At 41.4% G+C, this 12,198-nt stretch overlaps 1 protein-coding gene across 1 annotated transcript in view; it reads right to left on the reverse strand.

Annotated features, from left to right (window-relative positions):
* Window positions 1-3,817: 3,817 nt before the first annotated feature.
* Window positions 3,818-12,198, reverse strand: part of LOC137431346 (ras-related protein Rab-11B) — a 39,099-nt gene continuing 30,718 nt past the window's right edge. Inside the window, exons 4-5 of the mRNA XM_068122576.2 lie at window positions 4,978-5,058; window positions 3,818-4,801 (exon numbers count right to left, since the gene is read on the reverse strand). Coding sequence (XP_067978677.1) covers window positions 4,659-4,801; window positions 4,978-5,058 — 224 coding nt within the window. The 3' untranslated portion in view covers window positions 3,818-4,658. The remainder of the gene's footprint in view (window positions 4,802-4,977; window positions 5,059-12,198) is intronic.

The raw sequence follows: 12,198 nt of genomic DNA on the forward strand, positions 1-12,198 counted from the left end.
GGCCCAAGGTTCTTATTATTATTATTATTATTTTTGTATACAAGATCGAGGCTCGAACCATGATCGAGGCTCGAAATTCCATGCCCGAACCTCAGCGCAATCCAAGAGGATTCACTTGTTCATTCTCACTTTAATTCAAGGTTAGCGGCTGGGGTGGTGCCGGCCCTGGTGCAACCCTGGTGTTGGGCTAGCGGCTAGGGTGCTGGCTTAGGATCCTAGGATCCTGGGTTCGAATCCCGGTCGATCGCTGAATTAACGCCAGGGGGGTTGACTCAGCCTGTTATCCTTCCGAGGTCGGCAAATTGAGTACCAGTTCACTGGTAATTCCCTGTTCGTCGTTAAAGGCAGCAAAAAGGGTTGGCGTCAGGAAGGGCATCCGGCCGTAAAACATTGCTTCAAAAAGGGGACAAAAAAACAACAACAACCACGGTTCCCGAAAAAGGCCAACCCCTGCTTTGCGGGGAAAAATGGCCTCTAAAGCTGGTTTTTTTTTTTAACTTTAATTCAAGGTTAGTATACACAGCATGGTACCAAAGGTACCAAAGGCACTTGATCAACAAGGAATTCATGTGTTATTGTAACAGGTAACAGAGCTTCTGGAACGCTATCAAAGGAAGGGAGATGATTTGCTGAAGATTGTGATATGATGAGACCTGAGTATCATTTCGCACCAGTCAACGCGAGCCAGCATGGAGATGAGAATTTCTTGTTCCCCACCAGCAATTAAATTAACGGTTCAGCCATCAGCCAGGCATACAATTACCAAATATGTTGCACAAAGATGTGGTTTTGCTACCTGATAACGCTCGTTCTTACATGACAAATGTGAGCATTACTACTCTCCCTGGGATATGCATTGGGATGTTCGAACCCATTTATTTCCACTAGTGAGATACCCGTGCTATGCACGGGTGGGAGGCCAGAAGCAAACAGGCAATGTAGATACGGCGAATGCTAAAGCATGAAACCAATAAATTCCACATTCCTGTAGCACCCTCAGTCGCACGTCAGACATGGACAGCAAGTTCGTGAAGGACTTCCATGAAAAACGTACCCATTCGCAAACAAACGGGTACGTTCACGTATAGAAACATCGATCGTGGGTCCGTGGCGAATCTGCATATGGCGTTCCGCTAAGTTCACGTTTAGAAAGTAGAAACCATCACGGCATGTCGTCATTCACTTGAACTCGATATCTCTGTGTTCATTCCAAACAACATAACTCCATCACAAATTAATAACAAAATTAACTTTTAACAACATTGTTAATGTTTCCTGCATTGTAAAAACTACCAAGTCAACAGTTAAAAGGATTTTGAGCCGATAGGTGTTACGGCCTTGGCAAGATCGATGGAGACAGCGATCTGTTAGCTTATACACCACCCAAATAGTTATGTAGAATTATCTCATGTAGAGATTAAACCCACGTCGTTTAAACTTTGGCCGAGGTCATTATTTACTTTTAATGATGTTTATATACGAATCAAAAAGAAGATAATTGGTTTTGGGTCGTCGTTTCCGCATATCTCGTCGGATTGTGAGTTGGAGAGACGACCGTGATGGCGGGAAGGGGTTGGCATTCTCTCAAGCAGGGATTCAACCCATGTCCTTATAAAAGGTCTTTGTCTGAGGTCACCGAGTCCGATCGGTGCAGCCGTGCAGCGATCGGTGCAGCCGTTTGTGCGGCACCTGGGAAAATAACGTTATGCGGGAGTCCAAACCTGAAAATGCTGGAGGCCAAAGCTGAAATTGGAAAAAACAATATCGCCTATTTTACTCCAAGGGGTCCCAGGATTACCCACCCAAAATATCGTTGGGATCGGTTCAGCCGTTTTTGCGGTACCTTCGAACGGACGGACAGACAGACAGACAGACGGACATTTGGTGAATTATAGTAAGATGTAATCTGGACTTGTCCCCTGGAGATTTGCAATATTTTGAACCACTCAAAGAGCATCTGTGTGACATTGACTTCACAAAGGTTATGGATCATGAAAATACGAGTATGTGGATTTTGTCACCTTGTTTCTGTTGACTTGTCCTCCTCACTTCAGTCTTTCAAATGTGCGGCCTCCATGCGCATCCATGATCTCCTCTGTGCAAGCTGATTGTTTCATATTCTGTTGCTTTCCGGGACATTGTTACTCATTTTTATGTTATTCCTCCATTTCTCCTTGTGTCGGTTTATCTTCCCTCGAATCTCAACCCAACTATAAAATTGTCATCCAGGTGCTTCAGAGGCAAGGTGATTCATCAGTGCGTGCCACTGCCACCCCTCGGAAGGAAGTTAAATGGCCATCCCGTGTGCTGGCACGAGTCGGTGGACTGGTCGCGCAACCAAAAATGATATTGCTCTCACACCTTCTTGCCATGTAAAGATCCCATCGTGTTGTTCGCGAAGAGTAGGCGAGCTATCGCCTGCACCATGGCCAAGTTCCAATATCCTGTCCTGTCCTACAGAGGGTATTGCATCAGTGGCACAGCCACGTGCTCAGCCAATGATGATACCCCACAGCCTTGTGGTGCATTCGAACGAAGAAGCCAGCACACTGAACAAATTACAAATTCCTGCACTTCATTTCATTATTTTTTTGATCCACGTGAAAGAAGGAAATTTTGCAGCCACTGGCAATTAAAAAGAGTGCATCACACTTTTTAAAAACAAGACCGAAAGTCTAACAGCGGTGCAGCCGGGCTTGTAAAATATTATAAACCACAAACACATATGATTAGCTTTTTAAACAGTCGCTAATGCTGTTTATAACATTAAACAAAGAAATTTGGAGGAATCCAGAGATCCGTGAGGTAAGTTTTACTTGCAGAATTGAGCGAAGATCTACTGTAATCTATATACCCCACAAGGGTTGGGTTAATAACACGACCCTTCCTGCCGCAAAAGTGACGTTTTTCGTAGCGGCCTTTTGAAACCCACCAAGTAAGGTTTTGTTTTGAAAACAACCAAAGAAACCCACTTTTCCTGCTGTTTAACACGAAACTGAAAGAGAGGAAGAGCAGGGTGTGCAACATTTACCAAGCAGCTTAACTGTTTTGAATGGAGTGCTTGCTCGAATGCTTAAACCACTTGGCGATCTCTCCACAAGAAACTTGGTAAATGAACACACCCAATTGAGACCCGACCATAGATCGACTGTAATCTATATACCCAAAAGAGGAATGACCCTTCCTGCCACTCCCTAGTGAGCGGGTGCACCGTGTACTCGTAAATTAAAATGTCGGCCGGTGGAGTCAGCCATCGTAATGACATCATAGACGTAATGACGTAGCGCGATTGATTGACACAAAACTGCCGCTGCTTTAATATATCGAAGATATATTTGAACCTCCAGTAACTTTGCAGTCACGACAAAGGGATTAGTTTTACGATTAGATTTACGAAAATATCAACATTACGTTATCATTATTTAGAAAATATTACTATCAAAAAACAGAGGCGACTTCCTTATCCTCCCACATTTAAATTGAACAAGCGTGGTCTTTGAATGATTACGTGCAGGCAAATTCGCATGAAATTATGAACGGTAGTTTCAGTTTGAACACTGTTGTTAATTTAGTTTTGGTATCTGCACCCAGAGCCCTCCTCCCGCTCAGGCAGTTCATGCAACAACGCAGAGGTACCGGAATCTGTTTTTTTCTATTTTCAATGCCATAATTTCCTTTCATCTTCAGGGACATCAGATTTCATCCAATTTGCCATGTACAACATTCATCCAATTTGCGATGTAAAACATGGCACTAGTAGCGGTTGCCGAGTTTATACACCGCCCTCCAGATGTCAAAGCGAATTTGCACGCACACATTTGTCGTTGCATTTTTATTTTATTGATGCTTTGGACCAGAAACAAGCCTGCAGGCATTTCCCCTACTGGCTTCCTCTCAAGTGCATTCAACGTTCCACAAACATTTCCATGAAAATAATTCCCACAACCATAAAAAATAATGGCCACTGCGCCTTTAAAAAAAAAAACGTATAAAAAATAAACAACAACAAATGATTATTACCCAACAAAAAACAGATTTAAATGCAAAACATAACTTAAAAACAAACAAACAGATTTTTCAATGAAATTAAACAATTGCAAAGACCATGCTTATCCGAACATACACCACTTTTTTTTTTCTTTTTTTTTTTTTACTTCCTTTAGAACCTTCCACTACAAACATGTAACAATCCCAAAGCACTTAGGAAAAGTAAAATTACAATAAATGCATGATGAAACTTAGGAGGCACAAAGGCTCTTTGCCGATACAACACCAGTGGTCCTTCACCATTGAAATAATCAAACAAAGCCGATTTCTCCACATCCAAAACAAAAACTACAACAAAACAATATTTCAATAAATCAAAAGAAACAACAGGTAGCGTCCAAGATAGTCCAATTCTTCATATGACAGGTCAATCCCACCAAGCCGTTGCCAACGTCGAGTTTGTACAGATAATGTTAAATATGCAACTAGGTTGATGAGGCAGACTTATAAACAAACCAACGTGCGTTTCCATCAGCTCCCGTCTCATTTCCGGCCACCCAAAGCCTCTGCCCTTGCTCGCAATGCATTTAGCCTCGGCTTTGTCCGGGTCAATTTGAAGGCTGCGAGCGTGCACTCAGCCGGCATGCTGGGGAAAGAGGAAAGTCATGAGGCTATAGGTTCTGGCAGCAGCTTGGTCGGTTTGATTTGTTGGTGTCTGGGGTTGTTGGATCGATCGGTACCACACTGCCTCCAGGGAGCGTTTGCTGCATTCCCTGGTCCAGAATCTGCCTTTGTGAGACGATGCGATAGATTTCTGCAATGACAACATAAAATTAACTCCAGCAGCCTGGTGTATCTTTTTTTTTTTTTTCTTGATGTTCCAGCCTCTCTTTAAATTCAATCTACATTTAATAGAGGGATTTTCATTCCAATTAAAATCTCAAAGCACTTTTATTATAATAACTGTTTCTCTAAACATTTCCCTTGTACCTGTCAGGATGTTAATGAATGCCGATTCTACATTTGTTGAGTCCAGGGCTGATGTCTCGATGAAAGACAAGTCGTGCTTTTCTGCGGAACAAAATAGTTCAATTAGAATTTATTTTTTTTACAACAAATACGTATTCAACACCCTTTGGAGTAACAAGATGAAACTGATTTTGGTGGTTCAGTTTTTTTTGTGTCGCAACATTAACATTTCCCCCACACACCTCCTCCCCTCCCCTCCCCTCCACAATTAGTCATCATCTTCCCTCCCCTGCAGCATAATGGCAAGAAAAAAAGAAAGATGTGAATGCATCGATGGTAGGCGAGATGTCAACCCCATGCGAGATGTCAACCCAAGGTTCTGATCGATCTCAATTAAAGGTCATAAAACTACATGATTCGACGTCACGATGTCAACCGATATGCCTCGACCCACATCTAGCCTTTGCCCTACTCTAACCTTTGACCTCAGATCTTTTGACCCCAATATCAAATCAGTACATATCGACATCATAGTACATATTACTGTACTTGTTTTTTTTGGGAGGGGAGGGGATTATGGGATATTGCCTGCCACAAAGCCAAAAGGCCACTCGAGGTGGGGCTACACAAAGAAAACCAAAGCAGAACAAAGAGCCCCTTGGATTGAAACAAGACAAATGCAAAAAGTTGTCTCTTCACAGAACAATAAGGGCTGGGAGGAATTGACGAGTCTGCTTCGAGACAACAGTGCATCTACCCCCATTAAAATTACATTTCCATTTGTATCGCAGAAACAGCATTTCTATCGCAGAAAGTCTCAATGAGACTGCTAACCTTTTGACCTCACATTCTAATGGGTTCATCTTTGCATCATACGACTTACTTGTATCAGGTTAGGTTGAAATTCCTGTTACCTGTCCAAATGTTATCACAATTTTTTATTTACCTGACATGACATTTGACCTTTGACCTTTTGACCCCAAAATCTCATCACTTTACAGTAGTATGATGCAAACAAAATAGTTGCATCATAGTTCATACTTGAACGAAGTTCAAAATCTCATCGCTGGTTCACAAGTTATCGTGGTAACAGGATTTTTACCTCACATGACCTCTCACCTTTGCCCTCTTGACCCCAAAATCGAATCAGATCATCTTTACATAATAGTACATACTTTATCTCAGTTTGATTTAGATCTCTTCAGCCATTCTCAAGTTATCGAAGTAACAAAAACCTATTACGGACGAACGGACAGATAACCTGAAAACTTAATGCTTCCGGCGACTTTGTCAGTGGAGGCATAAAAATAAAGGTCAAATGTGAGGGCGCTTGAGGAAAAAAAAAAGAAAAAAAGAAGACAGTCAAGTGGAGAAGCATGAGATGCTTCTAACTTGAGTTAGAATCAGCAAAATTGTTTTCAAAAGGCACGACATTTTTTCCAAAAAACATGGGGATAAATATTGAAATGTAATGGCCGGTATCAAATTCAAGTTCTGTATAGAAAATTAAACTACAACTTGGTTTCTGAGTTTAGGCTGGATGACAGTTTGTAGGAGACACAAAATGTTGTTTCACCTTCCTTCACATAGCGGGTAGCATACCTTTTGCCGTGAATAACTGATCATCATAACGTTCACATGGCATCATAACTGATGCCGTGAAATCATGTTGCACATGATAAAGCAACACAGTTATCCATGAGAAAACTTTTTCCAGGAGATGGCCAACTCTTTGTCGTACTTGTCCTTGCGCCTTGTTGTCATGGTTAATGCTGGTCTAAATGGTAACTGGATATAACAGCTGAAATGATAGGCAGATTTTTGTAATTATGTTGTAATTTTTGGAAAAGGATTAGATGGCAACTACGCAGCAAATGACAACACAAAGTTAACTAGAACGGCACTCAGTAAAGAGCAGTAAAGAGCCTCAGCCTGGTTGGCCATATCACTTAATGGTGAAGAATCACTTAAAAAAATTCTACTAGCTGGATCCGGATCTTCACCAAAATTGAATCGATTCTTCCTAGTCACACACAACCTGTCCAACAAGTTTCGTCCAAATCCATCCATAACTTTTTGAGATATCCTGCTATGTATCGTTTTGGCCCTATCTCCCAATGGTGAAGAATCACTTAAAGAATTAAATAATTTTCATATCCGAATCCATATTCAGATCTTCACCAAAATCGAATAGTCCTCGTCACACACACAACCTCTCCACCAAGTTTCGTCCAAATCTATCCACAACTTTTTGAGAAATCCTGCTATGTATTGTTTTTGGCCCCATCTCTCAATGGTGAAAATCTCACCTAAAACGTTAAAAACCCCAGTAGCCGGATCCGAATCCAGATCTTCACCAAAATCTAATCATTTTGTCCTTGTCACATACGCTACATCTCTGCCAAATTTCGTCCGAATCCGCCCACAACGTTTTGAGATATCTTGTTCACAAACTACTAGCTGGATCCGGATCTTCACCAAAATTGAATCAATTCTTCTTCGTCACAAACACAACCTGTCCAACAATTCACACACACAACCTGTCCAACAATTCACACACACAACGTCACACACACAACCTGTCCAATCCAACAGACAGACAAACAGGGGTGAAAACATAACCTCCATCCACCTTTGGTGGCGGAGGTAACAAAAATACATTCGCCAAATGAATGCACAATGTACGGTTGAAAGCGATTTTTGTTTTTCATCTGAATATTTATGAAAGGTCAGCGCTCAGGCAGTTATAGTAAAGATTTGTTTGTAAGCGGAAAACAGACGCTGAAGTCACAAGATTGTGTGTAGCAGGAGCACTAAATTTCATTTGATTTTTTTTTTTTAAAGAAGGAAGACAAGGTTAGGTGCCCGATAATAAGCAGTCATAAATACATGTATGAACGAGAACGGTACTCGGTAGCGAACCTACCTCCACCAGGCTAAACACTATACCTTTTGTATCCCACCAATAGGTCGGATCTGGATTCAGACCTGAATCAAAATCTAATCAGCTTGTTCTTGTCACCTAACCAACTCGTCTACCTCGTTTTGTAACAAGTCAGCCGGATTTGGATATTCACCAAAATTGAAAGAATTCTTCCCCGTCACACCCACAACCTGTCCACCAAGTTTCGTCCGAATCCATCCACAACTTTTTGAGATATCTTGTTCACAGACAAACACAGTCAGGGGTGAAAACATCGTGTTTTGCCCTCTCAATGGTGAAGAATCACTTTTAAAAATTCACAGATCCAAATCCAGATCTTCACCAAAATCTAATCATTTCGGTCTTGTCACATACCAAAGCTCTCCACCAAATTTCGTTTGTATCTGTTCACAACATTTTGAGATATCTTGTTCAGACAAACAGACAGTCAGGGGTGAAAACATAACCTCCATACACCTTTGGTAGCTGAGGTAACTAACGGCACTAGGCAAAGAGCATATCTCCGCCAGGCTGAACAGTTTACGTTTTGTATTCATCGGTAGGCCGGATCTGGATCTGGACCTGAACCAAAATCTGACCGGCTTCTTCTTGCCACCTAACCAACTCATCCACCTCGTTTTGTCACATTCAATCAACAAATGTTTGAAACATCATGCTATATACAGTCACGTGAAAAAGTATGTACACCCCATGTAAAGTTTTGACTTTTTCAACATATTTCAACATACAGCTATTTGATCTTCATTTCAACAATATTGATAGATAAAGATGATATAATATAACAAATACCATGAAACATTTATATTTTGTAGTCCATTGTATAATTTCAATACACATAAATGCAAATTTCGCATGTGGAAAAAGTAAGTACACCCTTGGCTCCAATAGGTGGCATTGCCCCCTTTGGCAGAAACAACCTCAAGTAGGCATTTCTTACAACTGTCTACCAGTCTCTGACATCGACTGGAAGAAATTTTTGCCCATTCCTCCATGCAGAATTCTTTCAGCTGTGCGATGTTTGAGGGGTTTCTTGCATGTACAGCTCGTTTCAAATCCCCCAACATCTCGATGGGATTTAGATCCGGGCTTTGACTTGGCCATTCCAGAACCCTCCATTTCTTTCTTTTCAGCCATTCCTTAGTGGATTTACTGGGATGTTTAGGGTCATTGTCATGTGGCAAGGTCCACCTTCGGTTAAGCTTAAACTTTCCAACAGATGGCCTCACATTATCCTCAAGCACCCTCTGGTACAATGAAGAATTCATAGTGGATTCTATGATGGTGAGCTGCCCAGGCCCTGATGCAGCAAAGCTGCCCCAAACCATAATATTTACACCACCATGCTTTACAGTTGGTATCAGGTTCTTGTGGTCAAATGCTGTTTTTGGTTTTCGCCAAGCATGTCTTCTGGTACTGTGGCCAAATAACTCTACCTTTGACTTATCTGTCCAGAGCACATTGTTCCAGAAGTGCTGGTCTTTGCCTAGGTGTTCATTGGCAAACTTTAGTCTTGCCCTGATGTTCTTTCTGGACAGCAAAGGTTTCCTCCTGGCACACCTCCCATGTAGATCAAATTTGTGCAGCCTCTTTCTAATGGTAGACTCGTGCACTTTGGTACTGGTCTACGTGCGTTCTCTGATCCTCTCTAACGATGTTCTAATCATTTGCACTTGAGCTGGTGCACCTGATTCTAATTTTAGGTATTTGAAGTAGTGATAAATGTAGGGGTGTACTTACTTTTTCCACATGCGAAATTTGCATCTATGTTATTTAAATTATACAATGGACTACAAAATGTAAATAAAATAACCACCTTTAGAGGCCATTTTTCCCCGCAAAGCGGGGGTTGGCCTTTTTCGGGAAACGTGGTTGTTGTTGTTTTTCGGTCCCCTTTTTGAAGCAATGTTTTACGGCCGGATGCCCTTCCTGACGCCAACCCTTTTTGCCGCCTTTAACGACAAACAGGGAATTACCAGTGAACTGGTACTCAATTAGCCGACCTCAGAAGGATGACAGGCTGAGTCAACCCCCCTGGCGTTAATTCAGCAATCGACCGGGATTCGAACCCAGGATCCTAGGATCCTAAGCCGGACTACAAAATGTAAATGTTTGATGATATTTGTTATATTATATCACCTTTATCTATCAATATTGTTGAAATGAAGATCAAATAGCTGTATGTTGAAATTTGTTGAAAAAGTCAAAACTTTACATGGGGTGTACTTACTTTTTCACGTGACTGTATATCGTTTTTGGCCCGATCACTCAATGGTGAAGAATTATTCAAAAAATTTAAAAAAAAAGATCATATCCAGATATTCTCCAAAATAGAATCGATTCGGCCTCGTCACACATCAAACGTGTCCACCAAGTTTCATCCAAATCCGGCAACTGAGATATCCTGCTATATATCATTTTGGCCCTATCTCTCAATGGTGAAGAATCACTTAAAAATTATAGTAGCTGAACCGGGATCTTCAACAAAATATAACCATTTTGTCCTCGTCACACACACAACCTCTCGACTAAATTTCATCTGAATCCATTCACAACTTTTTGAGATATCCTGTTCAAAATCAAACGGACAACCAGACAGCGGTGAAAACATAACCTCCACCAAATTTCGGTGGCGGAGGTAAAAACAGTGCAGGAATAACGTAATAGATTTACGTCAGGACTTGTCTGACATGAAGTGTTTGTCATACACTACGGTACTCACTCAGCTAGCTGAAAGTGGCTCTATTTAATATTTTTACAATAAGGGTTCAAGGTTTTTATTGTGAGCTGACCTCCCTCACCTGAAAGTAATTTTTCACAGAAAATTTTGGACGACTGCACCAACGCAGTTGGAGCTCTCTGGCAAGATGGCGTGGTGCAGGAACAGATTTGGGCCAGGAACAGATTTGGTCCAGGCATATATTCGCAGGCCAAGCTCTGCACCTGCAAATCATTTACTACCTCCGCCACCAAAGGCAGGGTAAGGAAATGAGGGCTAAAAGGAAATAAGAATCGATATTATAAAAGGAGCCGTGTCTGTCTGTCTGTTTGTTTGTCGTGTTGTAACTTGAGAATGGATTAACAGATTTCAATAAATCCAACGATGGTGGATTCGGGTAAATCTCACGAGTGTTTGCGAGCCCCCCCAAAAAATTAATTTTGATTTTTAATAATGTTTTTTTAATGGGTACATGGTCACGTGTGTGGAAACTGCAAATGCAAACACGTGACGTTTGTTATCCCTGCACAGAGAGCAGGATCTCCCAGGAATCTTCTTTTTTTTTTTTTTTCTTCCCCCATAGATTAGCCATCGCAGCAAAGATTGGTATTTCCGTCAGCGACGCGACGGGTCTTCTATTCTAGTAGAAATGATTTGCAATGGTAAAAGTGATTTGAATTGAGAAGAACATCTTACTGAGCAGTAGGTTTGATGAGTTGACATGGTCTGTACAAGCCAAATCAAACCCATTTTGGAAAGCATCTATATTGCCACACGGTATCAAGCCAGCCAAATCCTGTAGGTCTTCATCTGTGCAAATGCCCAAGGCATTATTCAAAAGCAATCAACACATTCGCCTGACATTCACAAGCAATAAGTATCATCACCGATGTAAAGCAAACATTTTCCAAACAAAACTTAAAGTGCAGACATCATATCCAGTGTTTAATATACGTATATATATATTTAATGCATGGAACCCATTTTTATTTAATTTACTTTTTGCACAGAATGATAAGTCCATAAATGTATCCAACTCACCTAGACTCAGAGGCTTAAAATGTAGGGAAATTTATTGTGCACAATTTGAGAAACAAGGATATGATGTCACTACCTTGTGAAAATCATTGTCGATTCCCTCGAGTGGAGCACATCATATTTAGAAGTTGGACATGTGATCAAGGCTGCCTCTGAACATATCTCAAGCATTTGACAGTCTGGCACCCTGCCTTACTCTCCCAATGGCAATAGATGCCACCTCTCACAGTTTACTGACTTCCTCTATTCTTGCAGCCAGCACATGGTTCTCAACAGGATTCTCTCATCTTCTCTCCCTGGTGAGGCTGGAGTGCTCCAATATAGCATCTTTAGCGCAGTCCTGTTCCTCATCCTCATCCACAAATTTTCTGATTTTGTGAAAAATCATGCTCATCGCTTTGCAGATGACTCCACCCTCTGCAATCGCATCTCCCAGCCTTCAGAGAAGCAAGCAACAGCCTCTTTCCTCTCTACAGACTTTATAGAATAAGAAGCTGGTACAACACTTGGAATATGTTGTTCAACCCTGAAAAAATCCCACTCT

Source organism: Myxine glutinosa, unplaced genomic scaffold (genome assembly GCF_964187855.1).
Source record: "Myxine glutinosa unplaced genomic scaffold, kmMyxGlut1.1 SCAFFOLD_1131, whole genome shotgun sequence".
NCBI lineage: Eukaryota > Metazoa > Chordata > Myxini > Myxiniformes > Myxinidae > Myxine > Myxine glutinosa.